Here is a 16,741-nt window from a genome sequence, read left to right as displayed (position 1 = left end):
TCCAGCAACCGTTCAAACTGCTGCATAGAGAAAAGAATCATGATCATGGATTTTGCACCACCAGGCTTGAGAAATGGAATGTCACAAGCAAAGCTTCCTGGGAGACACAATCTCTGTCTCCTTCCATAGAACGAAGTGTCACCTTGAATTTGGAGTTTATCTTCTCCCTGGATGTGTGCATTTTTAGGTCCCTGGAAACAATGCTTTCATATGAACTCCTTAGTTAAGAGCAAATATTGTGTGTGTTTATGGGTAGGTATATGCTGTGTGTGTGTGTGTGTGTGTGTGTGTTGTGTCTTTGTGGGGGTGGCGAGCTGGATGCCCATGTGTATGTATGTAGGTGTGCATACATGTATGTGCACATGTGTGTGGAGGCCAGACATCAGGCTTGCGGAACCTCTCACTGCTATCTGGAACTATAGCTAATGAGCCCCAGGGACCCGTCTCTCCACTTTCCCAACATTTGGGTTACAAGCACTCGCTGCCACACCCTGCTCTTTGCTTGTGTCCTGGGGATCAAATTCAGGTTCCTTTTACCTGCTGTAGCCAGCATTTAATCAACTGAGCCATCTCCACAGCCTCCAAGTTAAACATTATAAAGTATGAGCAGAGTGTATGTATTTTGAGACTTTTCCTGCAGAGACCCAGGTGTCCTGTTTGCTTAGAGTTAATTTTGATGCTTCTGATTCACCATGTCCTGGTGTAAGGTGGGCCACCAAAGCACCCATCTGCCATCTTCTTTGCCCACAGTCCTTTCCTTTCTTTTCCTGTTGTAAGCAGAGCTGCAGTGGGCATCCTTGTGCCTTCCTCCTTGTGAGGGCTGCGCTGGGCAGAAGCAGGGACATTTTTATGCTCTGTGATGGCAGAGGGCGTGAATGGGTAGGTTGCTCAGTCAAGGTGTGTGAATGGCATTACTATTAGATCTCAAAGGCAGTGTGTGGGTTTAACTCCCACTGCGAAGTGAGTTCTCGGTGCCCCACATCCCTTCAACATCTTGGTACTGTCCTTTAACTCTGTCCTTGCAAATCCTTCCTGCCCACATATGCCTTCTGCATTGGATTACCCAGTATAGATCTAGCATACCTCTACCCACTCCCTCAGGCCCAGCATTGCCACAGAATGTGCAATGTGCCCAGAGCCTCATCTCTAGGCTCTTAGTGTGGACTTTCCAGAATCTGCTTTTTCCTGTGCCTGCCACAGGGTGCAGCTATGACGATACTGTGAATTAATGTATGGAAAATGCCTATCAGAGATTCTGATAAATTACAGGTACTCAGAAAATGCCATTTGTCCCTCATGTGTGTGCCTTTCCTTCGCTGCTTTCATCAGCAGTCATCATCAAAATGCCACAACATGCTTACCATTACCCTCAGGCCCCCAGGACGCTGTGACCATCCCGTCACCCTAACAAATCACCACTCTGCTGCTGTGTGGATTCCTGCTAGAGAACAAAGTAGGTCTGGCAGGGAACCATAGCCTTCACTGTTGAATAGAAAATTCTAGAAGTAATTGGCAGGTTTTAAACTTGTTCATTTCTCAGTACTTTGATGAAGTGTGAGATCACCCCTCCGTCATGCCAAGGGCCACTGTTTCCCCATATTTCCCCGCTGTGTGTGCATCACCCACCTAGCTAGTACCTGCCCCAGCCATGAGACGGCTGTAGTGGGAACACCTTGTTTTTGTTAAAATAGTTCCTGTTTTATTTACTGTGCCCCCAATAGACACTGGCTATCTGAATACTCCAAAGAGATCTAAGACAAGAACCAATTCATCAATGAATTATGAGGACAAGAAAAAAAAATGATGCTGGTCTTCTTGTCACACCTTGGACTGTGAAAGCTATGATCTTACAGTGCACTAGCACAGAGAGGATGATGAATTTAAGGGCAGCCAATAGAACTGAAAAGGTGTTTCAAACTTTGCCAGAAAGCTCCAAAGCCAGAGAGCCCCTGGGGCCAGTGCCATCACACCTCACTAAGAGGAAGGGATGGAGTCAGAGAGTCGTGCATAAGACTGGACTGAAACTGTAAACATCACTGCATGGGCTGGGCATGCACGCATAGGAAGTGGCAGTGCCCAGAGGGCTGGGAGCTGTCTGAGCTGTCAGGCATTTCCTGGAGGTTAGGATGCATCTCAGCAGAAGTAAGGAGTCCGATATGTTTCGGAGTTTCATAAATATTAAAATGTACATATGCCACATATTTCATAAATAAATAGTTTCATAAGTATATATGTTATAATAGTAACAAAAGGTTAGATAATGATGAAAAGTATTTTGTTATATGGATAAACGCATAAAATTAATAAAATAAAAACATATCGAAATACAACAGTAAGTTGCAAAAACAAAACAAACAAACAAAAGAGAGATGATGAAGGAAGGAACAACCGATTTTGAAAGGTGAATGGTGTTTGGTGAGAAAGCAGGAGGTACTAGAATAAACAAAAGGATGTAGAAGAAGAGCAGCAACAGAACTGACCATTGCAGATGAATAACAAGACAGCGGACTTCATCCCAACTACGTCAGGGGCTACATTCATCAGAAAGCAAACTGTGCGCTCCAACCACAAGATCGGAATGCCACACCAGAGAAAGAAGCAGGAGCCAGCGAAGCATTACACATGCTGCGTTTCCTGGACCATTAATGCAGCTGCAGTCTAGAAGATGACCTGAGGAATGGCCTCAGTTCAAAAGGTAAATGCATCTCTGTCTCTGTTCCATTGCTGTGATAAAACACTATGACCAAAAGCACCTTGGGGAGGAAACGGTTTATTTCATCAGGTATTTGTATCGCTGTGAGAAGTCACAGCAGGAACGCAAAGAAGAAAGCTGGAGGCAGAAACTGAAGCAAAGACAATGGAAGAAAGCTTCTGACAGCTCACTCCATGGCTCGCTCCACCTGCTCTCAGGACCGTGTGCCCAGAGGTGGCACCGCTCCTAGTGGGCTGGACCTTCCAACAGCAATCATTAATGAAGAAAATGCACTACAAACTTGCCTCCAGGCAGTCTGGAAGAAAGCGTTTTTCTCAACTGAGGCATTGAGGCTACTCTTTCCAAATAACTCTGGGTAGAAACAGGATCTGGGACAGTCTCGGAAGGCTGGGATCACATGCTGTCCTCTAAAGTTGCAACATTTCAAGATGGCAAACCCAAGTCGCAGAGCCCTGGGTAATGGTGTCTGCTGATGTCTTCCAGGATAAAGTGAATCACAGAGCCAAGTGCAAAGCAGTGTGGAAAGGGACACAAAAGCAGGAGTACCAGGAGGTTGGAGGCGTTGTTAGAGCAGCCTTCTACACACAATTTCGTGATTCACAGGAGACGCGCAGCATAAATAAAAGCAATAGGCTAAGGGAAAGAATAGAAAACATGCATTTTACAAGCATTAATTAATCATAAGAATTGAGATGGATATATTAATATTACACAAAATAGAGTCCTAAACTCAGCTTTGCCCAAACTTTGGCAAAGTCCAAAGACCATTATGTCAAAGGCGAGCTACTGATAAAAACAAACAAACAAACAAACAAACAAAAGAGCAAAAGGAAGTTAGCCAGTGTTGCCAAGGGAACCCAATAGATGAAAACCCAGTAGATGGTGTTGCCAGCTGAACCACAGTGAAAAACTCAAGTATCAGCAGTTGTGGGTCAGTGAGTGGGAGGAGAGAGGAAACAGCAAAGGCATCCCCTAGGAAGAGAAGTGCGAAGGACTTAACAGCAGTAACTAGCCTTTCCAGTTCATGAAGCTAAAAAGAAAGCACTCAACGTCAGTAGGAAAAACAAAACAAACAAACAAAAACGAGTAAAAATTCTGAATTGAGAATTTTAGAAGAATGAACTGATACATTTTTGGAAAGATTGGTTTTCAAAAGTGAAGAGAAAATATAACTCACAAGTATTATCAGGAATGAAAAAAAAAGGATCTTGCTGCAGAGATAAGAGAAGACAAAGGACTATTGTCCTTTCTAGAAATAAACTCAGTAATAGACCAGAAAAGCTTTTCTCAAGCAAGCGCCTCATCACTCATTATCTCTGCCAACCCCAGAGAGAAGCCTGAGGAAGCCATGATCTTGTGGGTTATAAGCAAACTGTTACCGTTCATTTTAGAACTTGATGGTACAAGAGTGGACAGCAGACCTGTCTGTTTGTCTTGCTGCAGCCACCGGCCTCCCGGAAATGCTGGGATCTTGGCTGGGTAATGAACAGTCTTGTGTGTTTCCTGTGTAAGCGGAGGCCCCAGAGCCAACAGCTACAAGGCATTTGAGAAAAGTCCGTTTCCACAGACGCTCCTTCACGGGGCCTGCGACACTGACAGTGCAGACCTCATGCTGGGTTATCTGTGGGCGGTGGGGCTCATTTTTCATATAACAACAATAACAAAAAAAAAATGGATGGTATGTAACTCCAAGGAGGATTTCCCGGTGAAGACGTGGGAAGAGCGTCCTGACATCCACGTGTGTGCCTTTCCTTCGCTGCTTTCATCAGCAGTCATCATCAAAATGCCACAACATGCTTACCATTACCCTCAGGCCCCCAGGGCGCTGTGACCATCCCGTCACCCTAACAAATCACCACTCTGCTGCTGCGTGGATTCCTGCTAGAGAACAAAGTAGCAGGGTGTGAATGAATGATGCACGGAAGCTGGACTCATTCAGCTCCTACCGCCCGCACTACACCCGCTAAGTAAGTGTTATGTGTTGCAAAAGGAACACAAGATGTGTGGCCCCAAAATCCCCAGCTTCTGAGTAAGAACACTGGCAGACGGAGAAACCACCAAGGAAAACAGGACATTTTAGTAACAGCCTCTTGTGCAGGATTCCCAGCCGCTCATTTCCCAGGAAGTTGTGCTGTGCTGATAACTGAATTTCCAGAGAAGCCATAACCTTATGAAAGGTGAGGCTCCCTAGTCCTCGGGTTTCTAAGGTGACATAAGGGGGCGGCCCTTAGTACAAGGTGTCCCCAGTGTCAGAACAGACCCACGAGTTCCCGGGCCACCGTCTCTCTTCAGATGTCTGGATGTTTCGGGCACTAAGAGAAGGGGCAGGGACTGGTGAGACAAATGACAAGGCTGGTGTAGCTGGGGAGTTTCTCAAGGGAGGGAGAGAGAGATACTGAGAGCACTCGCTCAAGAAAAGCTTCGTAAAGGAAAAGAAACAGGCCTAGAAGAAAAATACCCCCATTCCCTTATTTTATTTAGCAGAAATAATTTATTTTACCTGCCAAGGACTCTTTTCCACAGAAAAGCTTTTTCAAGCTTTCTTTTTTTTTTTAACCTCGGTGTTAACATAATATTCTGGTTTTAGTGCTACCAAGAATATTCCAGACTTCACTAGTTCATAACCAAATAAAAAGATCATGCTTCCTTTCCTTTCCTTTCCTTTCCTTTCCTTTCCTTTCCTTTCCTTTCCTTTCCTTTCCTTTCCTTTCCTTTCCTTTCCTTCCCTTCCCTTCCCTTCCCTTCCCTTCCCTTCCCTTCCCTTCCCTTCCCTTCCCTTCCCTTCCCTTCCCTTCCCTTCCCTTCCCTTCCCTTCTCCTAGTATTCATTAAGTTTAAAATAATGAGTTTCATCATGACGTTTTCTTACTTGCACGTCACACACCTTAGTCATACATCCGCTCTGTTGTGCTTTCTGAGTCATCCTATTCCCCCTCTACCCTCTTCCACAGCCCTGACAGCCCCCTTAAACGCTAATGTTCAAGTTTTTCTCCTCTGGCTTCCACCTGGGAGTGAACGCGTGAGATCTTCATCTTTTTGAACCTAGCTTATGTCACTTACGTCTACCAATGATCGTGATATCGGTTCTGGGTGTGTTTGCACATATGTACGTCATCTCTTGGTGGACATCTGAACTGGTTCTCTCTGCTGGATGTCATGGATGGTGCAGCCATGACCACGGCTGTGCACATATCCCTGAGGCCCACTGCTGACTGGACTCCGTCAGGTGTTAGCAGTGGCGGAATAGCTTTGTCACTGCAGGTTTTGTTTTCAGTTGTTTGAGGAACTTTGTACTGATTCCCACAGTGGCTTTGTCAGTCCCACTGCAGTGGAGAAGGGCGCCCCTTTCTCCACATCCTCAGTGGCATCCATCATTTTCTTGGTGATAGCCATTCTATCTATAGTGAGGAGAGAGTGCGATGTAATTTCATGGTAGCTGAGGGTGTAGGGCATTTTTTTTTCCACATATGTCTTGGCCTTCTGTATTTCTTCATTTGTGAAGTTCATTTGCCTGTTTGCTGATTAGATTGTTTCTTTGGTGGGTCTTGAGGGGGCTGATTGTTTTTAGCTCTTCCCAGATTCTAGACATTAATCTCCTGTCAGATGACTGGCCAAGATATTCTATTCTTAGGCTATCTCTTTGCTCAGCTGTTTCCTTTGCTGTGAAGAGTTTTAGTTTGCGATAATCCCATTAGCCAGTTCTTATTATTTCCTGAGATGCTGAAGCCCATTTCTAAAGGTCCCTGTCTTATATATGGAAGTGTTTTGAAGGTGAACCAGCACAGTTTGCTGATGAGTCAGGCTACGAGTGGGCTACCAGTTTTCGTGGCTGAGCTCTGATGAGACAACCAGATAACAGTCCGCGCCTTTCCTAAAGTTTGGGTGACATGATACTGAGTAGTCCCCATGAGAGCAGCAACCACAGGGACCTGTGCCAGGCCCTTTCGCTGTGCCATTACAGTGTTCCAACAGCCTGGTGATCCACCCCCTTCAGCCCCATCCAGGCCTCCTCTCACGTCAGTCTTCCTCCAGGATTAATGGTTTTCATTAGAACTTCTACCCACACAATTGCCGAGGTGAATAGGTTTTCATGCACTGGATCATCCATTCAGAAGTAAAAGCTTATCAGCGCAGCTCACAGGAGGAGCTTAGGGTGGAATCTCACCCCTGCCACGGCTAACTGTGAGGCCTTCCACAGGGTCCTTCGGCTTTTTCTGATTCAGTGTCCTTAGCTGTGGCACTGAAGAGCCATCATAAGGCGGGAGTTCTTAGGAGCGTTGTACTGCCTGTACTCAGCAGAGCCTGGATGTGAGAGTTCCCAGCCAGTGTGTGCAGTGGCGACCCAGTCAGCACCTTTGACTTCTGGTCTCTGAGAGCAGAGATTTGCCCTCTTTGAGTTGTTTTATCTCTTTGATGCTGGGAGAAGAGAACCCGCGCTGAGAGGTCATAGAGAGGTGAAGGCGGCTTCGTTGAGCAGGGCTTTCTGTATCACGTTCCCAGGAGTGACAGAGGCTCTTCTGACGGAAGGCTCTTTCTTCCTTGTTTAAGTGTGCATTTCCATCTCCACCATGAAACCGAAGCAGGAGGAAGGCCATCCTGCCCCCTCCCAAAGGCTTGTGGTTTACGTGTGAGGTTGGGGTCTCAGTAAGCCTGCTGCAGAAGCAGAAGCATGAGTGTGGGCATCCGCATCCTACCCTCCAGAGAGCGAAGTCTGCGAGACTCCACGTGGCCCCAGAAGCCACTCCAGCCCTCCCCCGTGTTCGTATGGGAGGTGTGGATTCCATGTGCTTTTCTTTTTTTCTTTCAAAGCTGACTGTGTGGTTCCCTTTGGCGTCATTTGCACGGGTGCCCCCCAGCCACATCTTTGAGGTGGCTTTCCCTGGCTCTCCTGGTTTCTTGGTGCTCATCACTCTCTGGCTCATATAAGCATCTTCACCAGTGTGGTTGTATGTCCCATTAGGAGCAGGGACATTTCAAGGCTCACTTCCAGGGGGGAAAGAAAGCTTTATCCACGTTACCAAAGAGGACAATCAGAAAAGCAAATGGAGGTTTCCCATGGAAGGTTCCTTACATTGTCGAAATCCAACTCATTCTACTCTAGCTGCGGCTGAAGCCAGTGCATGAGGCTTTTCCTCTGCTGCTTCTGGGAGCTATCAGAATAATACAGCATATTCCTGGAAATCAAACTGATGTGTGTAGCTGTTAATAGCAAGGTGAAAATCCTCTCGTGAGACTAACAAGATACTTTTGGGTTTCAGAGAACAGATCCGACAAGGCCTAGAAGAACTCCAGAAAGTTCTGCCAGGAGGAGACACTTACATGCACGAAGGATTTGAAAGGGTAATCTCAAGATGGCTTTAAACTCTCAAGTATAAAGCATCACGTTGGAATACCCATGTGGCTTTAAACTCAAGTATAAAGCATCACGTTGGAATACCCATGTGGAGTGAGGAGACTAATTAGGCCCAGGAATGTGAGAGCACAATTTCCCCACCCATAATCTCACGACAGCTACATTCAAAAGAACTAGGGGAATGGTTTCTCCTCCTCAGCCAGTGCTTAGGTGTCACTCATGAACTCCGCCACACAAGTCCCCTCAGTTCCCAAGGTGACCTCCATGGCTGGCAGCCTCAAAGGCTGAGATGGAGTTTCAGAATCTTTGGCTTTAAAGGAAATCTTTCCAAGACTCCGAGAAGAGCTCCATCCTTGTCAGCAGTTAGTTGACGTAAATGTGAGAGTCCCTTTACCTGGACATCAGCACTGGCGTTTTTAGAGAGACCTGGAGCAGTCACTTTAAGAATCAAGACAGCATATGCACACCAGCTCCCTGGGCGTGCATGCATGCTCCTGGACTGGCAGGCAGCATTGTGTAGCTAATGGTCTAATGGCGTCTTCCTGTGTTTTTCAGGCCAGTGAGCAGATTTACTATGAAAGCAGTCAAGGTAAGAGTGTAGCATAAAGCAGCATGGTGCATTGTCTCATCTGTATCTCTCAGCGTTTGCTTCTGGAAGAGAATTCCTTTACATTTCAAAGTACATGTGTGTCATGGTCCATAAAACCTCCACATTCATTTATCACAAAGAAGGAATAGGAAGGAATCCCTAGAAAGATGGCTCATATCAAGCCAAATTCTACCATCCATGCCAGGAAACGTTTTATAAAAACAATTAAGATTCCATTATGGCTACGGTCTGCAATTCCCATGAATAGCTTTGCATGGCGAATTCATTAAATTAATAAATGTTTGGCCGGGTTAGTAAGCTCGTGGGTTTTTGTGTCAGATGTAATTATCTTGTCTCTCTCTGGGCTCCTGCAGTTGGATCTGATATTTAGATCAATTTGGCTTAAACGTCTCCTTTCACTTAAATATGAACACATAAAGTATGCTTAATGATGTCCTTAGAAAGAGAGACACAATGATCATCATTATTCTGGTTATTATTCGTCTCCCTCATGGAGAGCATTCCAGTATGTCACCCTAGTCTCTCCGATGAGATTCCATATAACTGTGGGGACTTTCCCCCTAATAGCCACTTCCTGTTTGATTGTAACAACTGCAACAAGTAGGCCAAGCCCCAAACTCATTGAGCAAAATCAATTTTGAGTACTGTTACTGGAAGTCTAAATAATATTGGAAGAATTCCAGTAGATTTTTTCCAACAGCTGTAACACTTCTGGTCAACTTGCAAATTCTGATAAATATTATGTTTTTAGCAAGCTGTCTTCCAAGTGTGGCATGTGTGGTCAGCTATGGCATTCAAGAAGGACCAATACAGTCCAAGTGAGGAATTCGCCACAGGCCCGGTGACCGTTGGTCACTGGAGCTGTTTGCAGTGATTGACCAGCTCAGTGATTGTGTGGTCAGGCCAGCCTAGACGCTGAGATGTGGCTGAGAACCCGGAAGTCTGACCCTACAAAGGCATTCTCCACGCTGGAGATGCTTCCACACACAAAAACAAGATTGGTAGTTCTCCCATCTTCATTGTCAGGCACTGAGCTTACGAAGAGATAAAAATCTCAGGGGGGAGTGGGGTGGACCCTGGTGGCTCAGGATGAGTGAGAGGGTCTTTGCTGTTTTAAGCAGGATACAGGACAGCGAGCGTCATCATCGCACTGACGGACGGGGAGCTGCATGAAGACCTCTTCTTCTACTCGGAGAGAGAGGTGAGTAACCACCACCGCATCTCAGTGTGGAGACGGGACCTGGCATGCAGCCCAGAGCTGGGAGTGCCTGGTGTGTGCCTGGCATGTGTGAGGAGACGGGGCCTTTCTCTGGCATGACCCCGCTCTGTATTCAGGCAAAATGATAGTCGTTCTCGGTAAAACATGGAAGTGTTTTGTGTGTAAAAATAATCACAATAATTCATTTTTAAGTCAATGTTCATGTCTCACACATAGCAAACTGTTTCCTACTTTCAAAAAAAATCCACTATGCCTTTGTTGAAGGCACTTTATTACTTTAGCAGCTTAAAAATGCCAGATTCATTTTAAGAAAAAAGTGTTGGTAGCAGTCTTCTTCCTTCCCCCCATATTTTTCCACTAAAGCAATCAAGTAGAAAGAGTTTCTTGCGGTGCATAAGAACTAGTCTGCCAGAGTAACGTTCAGCTCCTCAGCCCAGGAGAGCAAGCTGACCAGAAACTCAGGCAGCATTCTTTGTAGCTCTCCGTATTTCTCCTTCCCTTCCCTTTTCTAAGGTTTTTTTTTTTCTTCCACTGTATTTTAAAAAGATTTTACAAAACTTTATGTTCTGTGTATGAGTATTTTGCCCGCATATATGTGTGTGCACATATTGTCTGTAGAAGTGCAAAGAGGGCGCCAGATGCCCTGGAGCTGGGGTTCTCTGTGGTTGTGAGCCTCCATGTGAGCGAGGGGGCCCTCAGAGGCCAAAGGCATTGAATGCCCTTGGCACTTGAGTCACAGACTGGTGGGGAGTCATCTGATGTGGGTGCTGGGAATCAGCCCCAGGTCCCCTGAAAGAGCACTGCACACTCCAAACTTCTGAGCCATCTCTCCAGCCCTCCTTTCCTTTTCTTTATGCTCTCAAACATTACTGCCCAGGATCCCCAAGGCCTCACCCCCTAGCTCAGAAGCTATTGGCAGCTGATGGCTGGAGAGAGAGAGAGAGAGAGAGAGAGAGAGAGAGAGAGAGAGAGAGTCGTTTTTCTCCAGAGGTGTAGTCACTGGTAGATGACCTGTATCCCAGTGCATGAGCCCACAGATACATTGAAGTCTCATTACAGACACAGGCTCTCTCAGAACCAGGCAGACATTTACACAGAAGGAAAAAGATACGGAGTGGCGGTGGGGCAGATACTGGGAGACATTGATGGCAGCATCACAATTGCCTGGGGCTTTTGACCACTGGTTTAAACTGAGCTCCATCCACAAGTGTGAAGTGGTGTGTTTGTTCATTCTGAGCTTGTACTGGCTCCCCTGTAGAGACACACGAGAGAGCAATGAGCAGTTGCGGGGCACAAAATGCTTCCTTACTTCTCTCTCCCATGAGCACATGCCTGGCATGGGAAACACAAACTAACATGACAGATGCCCTGACCATCTGGGGAGCAGTACGTTTCTGTATTCTAAACTTAAAACTATGTGGTGGAATGCGAAGTGGCTTATTCAGGCACCAAGGAACCGTCAAATTCAGTAAAATTTCCCTAATAAGGAAATAAAGCACATGATGAGTGAGAGCGGTTTAAAGTCAACGTTAGCCGGGAGCAATTTTAGGTATGGCACATGCAGACTTGGAAGGCACTTGGCATGTCGATGCCAACAGAAGGAAGTGTTCCCAGAGAAGACATAAAGAGCACAGATCCTCCCTTTCTCCACGACACCCCCACAAAGCCCAGCTAGAGGACAGGAGTCCCAGAGTGGATGTGGATGAGGCCAGGGCTACACTGGGTCTTAAAAGTTCTTTTCATTCTGAATACAGCAGGAAAGATTCCCAACATCAAGGAGGAAAGACAAGTTCTGTCCCGTCTAGAAGTCACTGCGGGAAAGAAGTGGGTTTGACTTCTAATTGGAAAGAGATAATAGGATCCAAACCAGCATGCACATATTGGCACTTGGTGCTTAGTGTTTATTATTTTGGGGGTGCCTGTTCCGTGTGTTCCTGTTCTCTATCCTGAACACAGGGAACCTGGAAAGGAAGTACCAAAGCAAATCAAACACCTTTAATAAGTCAAATGTCACTCAGCCAAAACCTGGGCATTTTTCAGCATGTTGCCTTCTCAATGATTACTGTAGGGAAACTCCTGGCTACTTATTCAAACATGAACCGAACATTAGACCGCTTTGCTCCGTGGCTGTGAGGAAGGCCTGGTTCATAAATGATGCTGACTATTAAAGCCTCACACTGTCAGTGAGCTCTGCGCAGATGACACAGTTAATTCCCTGGACACTACAGAATGAAGCCAAGCCACTGCTCAGGCACATCTGGAGCCAACAGCCATATCCCTTTCTAAGACTATGTGGCCATCCCAAGCAGAAAAAAATTTTCAATAAAGCCTACTTCAGGAATAGCAATGGTGGGCATTTTTCCTACGTGTGTGCTATGGTTCATCTGCATCCGTCATTCCTCTTCCTCCCTTGTCCTTCCAGAGCTGTCGCTCAAGCCTGCTTCGGCAGGGGTCCCCCTAAACTCACCACTACCTTCTGGTCCACATGCTTTACATAAGCCTCTGATGGAGCACAGGCCCCTTGGAATCTAGATTGCTCCTTTACTGCGTCATCTGCCACACAGTAGGTGCTCAGGGAACACTGCATTGTTGGTGGCAGGCTTGAAATCAGGAAGACTCCCTTTAACACCCTCTGTCTCCTCAACACAGGCCAACAGATCTCGAGACCTTGGTGCAATCGTTTACTGCGTTGGCGTGAAGGATTTCAATGAAACTCAGGTATGAGCCCGGCCCTCCTCCTGCTTGGAACATGCTGAGCTCAGGAGTGATGTGCAGTGAGTGCATTCAGCATCTCGGAGGCATCTGCAGAACACCTACCCCTTAAGTGGGAAGTTTCTCTAGGACAAGAAACAAACTTCTGGCCGTGTGAATAATTCAGCCTCTTCTGCTGAGGTTTTGGGGGACGTAATACAGACCACCAGGGCACATTTCTCTTGTTTAACTTTTGTGGTAATATTAAATCACCAAGGTGTCGACACAGGTTTCTATTAACTTAGAACACTCTCTGAAGATTTTAATTTGACAAGTACAGCTTTCTTTTTCAAGTGATTCCCTTTTGTTTGTTAAAAAATGTAATGCGTTTTCAAAGCAAAAATGTAAGAATAGTTGGAGAAGTGTGCCCGGAAGTAGAAACCTGCTACCATGCTAAATAAGAGCTCTCCGGTGCAGCTCATTGCTGTTTTTGTTCTAGTGGCGCAGTATTCTCTCTAAGTTATTAAGTGAATGACATAGGGTTACAAGGCAGTGGGAACAGTCCTGCCCACCTTTAGGGGAAAACGCACACATATTCGCAGTGAAAAAGTATGACAGTCTATACATACCCAACTGTCAATAAGGATCACCTACAAATACACGGCAGAGGTCCATTATGAAGAGGCCTTGGTTTTAGCTCTCAGTTTTCCTAAATTTTCTTTGTGTGTTACTTTTGCAATCAGTAAAAACAATGAAAAACTATGTTAAAACTGCCACGGCCTCTGCAGCCCCAGAACCATGACTGTTGGGGGTCCCTGGTCAGCTGCTCCTCGTCCCATGTCTCCTGCTTCTTGAAGTGGAAGACACAATAGACCTGTCCCTCATGGGACCTTTCATCAGCTTGGTGCAACGACAAGGCCTGGGTTTAGTTCTCAAGTTGCTCTGAGAGAAGCCCAGTGTGTCTGATTTGGATAAATGTACCAGCAGATATCTGGAGGAGAAACAAGCCAGTGGTCCCCAAATCTACTGCTTCCCCCCAAGTCCTGTGTTCATGCAGCTGGCCAGTCTTACCCCTGCTCCCAAGAAGGAAAAGGTTCAAACAAATGCAGAGCTGGTGTCGCCCCTCACCTGCTCCAGGGGTTCCCTGGTTAGTGCAAGGCCTCTGAGGGCCCGTCAGCGAGGCCCTCAGCCTGGTGAAGGCTCCAGGCTCCTCAGGGTTCAGAACATTGGTCTGGTGTCTCTGCCCCAGATGGCACATAGTAACTCTCCGTAGTCTTCCATGTCTTCCATGCCTGACACGTGTTTGTGTGTCTGTCTGTTCTCAGCTGGCTCGGATCGCAGACAGTAAGGACCACGTGTTTCCTGTGAATGATGGCTTCCAGGCTCTTCAAGGCATCATCCACTCGGTGAGTGCTGGCTTCCTCTGGATGGCTGATCTACGGTTAAGATCTCTCTCTCCCTCCCAGCCCCCTCCTCCGCCCTGCACACTCTGTTGGTTTTCTGCTTGAGAGAGCATTCCTTCACATATCTTTGTGTCTGCCGCGCTCTAGGTCTGCCTTCAGCCTTTCAGCCCTGCTTCTTTTCTTTCTCCTGTGCCAACTCTATTCTACAAGATGAAGAGGCCTCTGCCCTGGCAGCAAGCCAAAACCCCAGTCAGCCTGCGTTCTCAGAGTCTGGGCCTGACTGGCTCCCAGCCCACCCAGCCGTGACTAAACAAGGCTGCCCACGAGCCAAGGCAACACCTGTTTTGTAAAAAGCATCTAACAAGTTACAAAGTAAATCATTATAAAACAAAAAGTCAGGCAGGAGCTACACTTGCAAGGCAAGTCAGCTCTGAGATCATTCCCAAGACACCTCACTGCAGCCAGCCAAGGTGGATCCCGAAACCCACACACCAGGAATGCTTTAGACCACGGATATCTGTAAGCAGATGTTTTCAGAATTATGAAAAACAGTCTTACTTCAGGCTGGAAATTTCTGTCTTAAATGTGTACAGACTGAAAAATGGAAAGAACTGGGAAAATAGAGGGCTATCCCACCCAGTTGTTAGACCACAGGAGAAGAATTTCCTACATTAAAGGATGTTTGGATGGGCGGGCAGGATGGCTCAGTAGGTAGAGGTGGTTGCTGCCAAACATGACTCGCTGAGTTCAATCCCCAGAGAACCCCATGGTGGAAGCAGAACCAGTTCCCTCAAAGCTCCCTCGAAGCTCTGCATACGTGTGTACACCTTTCTGGGGTCACCGTGGCATACTTGGTAATGTGAGAACCAGAACTTAGGCCCCTTGTGAAACAGCAACCTCATACTACAAAATATTAACAGAAGGACTCTGTACTGCTCACGGAGCCTGTAGAAGCTGTGCAGGAGGGTGGGCGCTCTGTGAGAAGGTGGGCTGACCAGATGGCTGAAAGACCCTGAGGGGGGTGGGTGACCCACGGGAGAGGAAGCCTGGTTCCAGCCCCCGCCCCAGGGGCTGGAGAAGAGCAGGGTTTATCCAGGGGAGGGTAGTGGCAGCGCTGACTGTGGGTGGCTTCGGGGTGGTGGAGAATAAGCCAGCACATTGGCCTGGAAGAAATTCGCGAAAGCATTGGAGAGTTTTCGCTGCACCTGCAGGCAGAGGGTGGTGTCGATGAGACGCTTGTTTTAGCTTTAAGTGAACACGCAATAACTGTACATTTGGGGGTCAAATGTAATACGGCCAGCTTTACTTTCTGAGTTCTAACTAAGCACAACCCTTCCAGGATCATAGGAGATCAGATACAGTCAGCATGGTCTAGCTGTAGGCGTGTGATGTTAGGACAGATACACAAGGTCAGGCATGTGATGTCCCAGTACCTATGCATAACGGTAGAGAGTGTGATGTCTCCATAGAAACACACAACAGTAGACAGTGTGATATCACAATACATTTACACACTGATCAAGCCAGGGTAATTAGCACCCTCAGCGCTCTATCAGTTTTCTGTGTTTGGGGAATTTTAGCTCTTCTCTGTGTGTGTACGTAGGAGTGTAGAGGCACCAGAGAGAGCAGCTCAGTCAGAGACCCGCACCAGGGCAGCTTCTGAATGGGGCCACATTCTTTGCCCTGCTGAAGTTCTTGTGAGCCAGATGACCAGGGTCTTTCAAGAGTCAGTTCCTACACAAAAAATCAGCATTTCTATCTGTGAGAATCTGGGTTGTCCTTGACTGTTTCAACATTAATGACCCTCCCAAGCTCAGTGTGAGCCAGGCTGTCTGTAAAACTGCTCCCACCCCCAAAGTGAAATAACTCAAGGATGGGTTACAGGTTCTAGCAGGACAGTCCCCAAAAAGGAAAAAAATAGTAACGATTGCAGACTTTAGTCTCCAGACTTGAGCTGAATGGCGGCATTCTTGGGAGCTTTTATCTGGGAATTATATCGGTTTTGATCCTCCCAGGATTGGAACCCCATGTTTATGGCAGTTGTTAACTGGTTTGCTTGGACAGAGAGAGACAAGTATGGCAGGGCTCATCCTTCGCAAGTCAGACAGTGATAATTATGGCCTAAGAGCTGGCTGGCTGCTTTTAAGAGGTGGGTTCTGTTTCCTTTCCAGTATCAGGAATGAAAGCCATCATTTCCCCCAACACCCGAGGCATGCACTCCTGCTCATTCCCATCACGGTCCTGTGGCTGGATATCTTCTGGTAATAAAATAGGACTGGACTTAATTAGCTAAAATAAGGTTGCAGAGCAGCTTCTGATGACTCAGACAGGTCACAGAGGTCTCTGCATTTCCGAGCCCCCAATAAAGGGCTCGTGCTGATTCACCCATCAGAAGATCACTGGGAGCCTGGGAAGGCGGCTCACAGTCGCTTGCCTGGCATTTGTGAGGCCCTGGGTTCTGTCCCCAGCATTACCCCCACCAAAATAAAGAAAAGAAAATGCTGATTGCAAGCCTCTTGCTATAGATACTCGCCATTCAGTTATGAGTGAAGCAGGAAGTGACCCCGTCCTAGTCAGGCCAAAAGCCTATGGGAGAGACCCATAAAAAGCAAATAATATGAAGTTAAATTGTAACAAACGGCTTAAGGAAGTAACATAGGCCTCAGGTGAATACTAAGGGGACGGTGGTGACCCAGGCTCCTCTTAGAAGAGAACTGGGAAGAAGAAAGGCAGCTGCGGGCTTGGAACTGCAG

General features: G+C 46.8%; 1 protein-coding gene across 2 annotated transcripts in view; it reads left to right on the top strand.

Annotated features, from left to right (window-relative positions):
* Positions 1 to 16,741, top strand: part of Antxr1 (ANTXR cell adhesion molecule 1) — a 176,026-nt gene that overhangs the window by 35,550 nt on the left and 123,735 nt on the right. The window contains exons 4-8 of one of the 2 annotated variants that reach the window (XM_060383696.1): positions 7,971 to 8,052; positions 8,621 to 8,654; positions 9,797 to 9,876; positions 12,544 to 12,612; positions 13,911 to 13,991. In XM_060383696.1, the coding sequence (XP_060239679.1) occupies positions 7,971 to 8,052; positions 8,621 to 8,654; positions 9,797 to 9,876; positions 12,544 to 12,612; positions 13,911 to 13,991 (346 nt within the window). Of the gene's footprint in view, positions 1 to 7,970; positions 8,053 to 8,620; positions 8,655 to 9,793; positions 9,877 to 12,543; positions 12,613 to 13,910; positions 13,992 to 16,741 lie in introns of both variants that reach the window. The other variant, XM_060383695.1, reaches the window with a different exon arrangement.

The sequence above is a fragment of the Meriones unguiculatus genome, chromosome 5 (genome assembly GCF_030254825.1).
Source record: "Meriones unguiculatus strain TT.TT164.6M chromosome 5, Bangor_MerUng_6.1, whole genome shotgun sequence".
NCBI classification, from domain to species: Eukaryota; Metazoa; Chordata; class Mammalia; order Rodentia; family Muridae; genus Meriones; species Meriones unguiculatus.
Note: the sequence above shows the minus strand (reverse complement) of the source record. Positions and strands in the feature narration are given on the sequence as shown.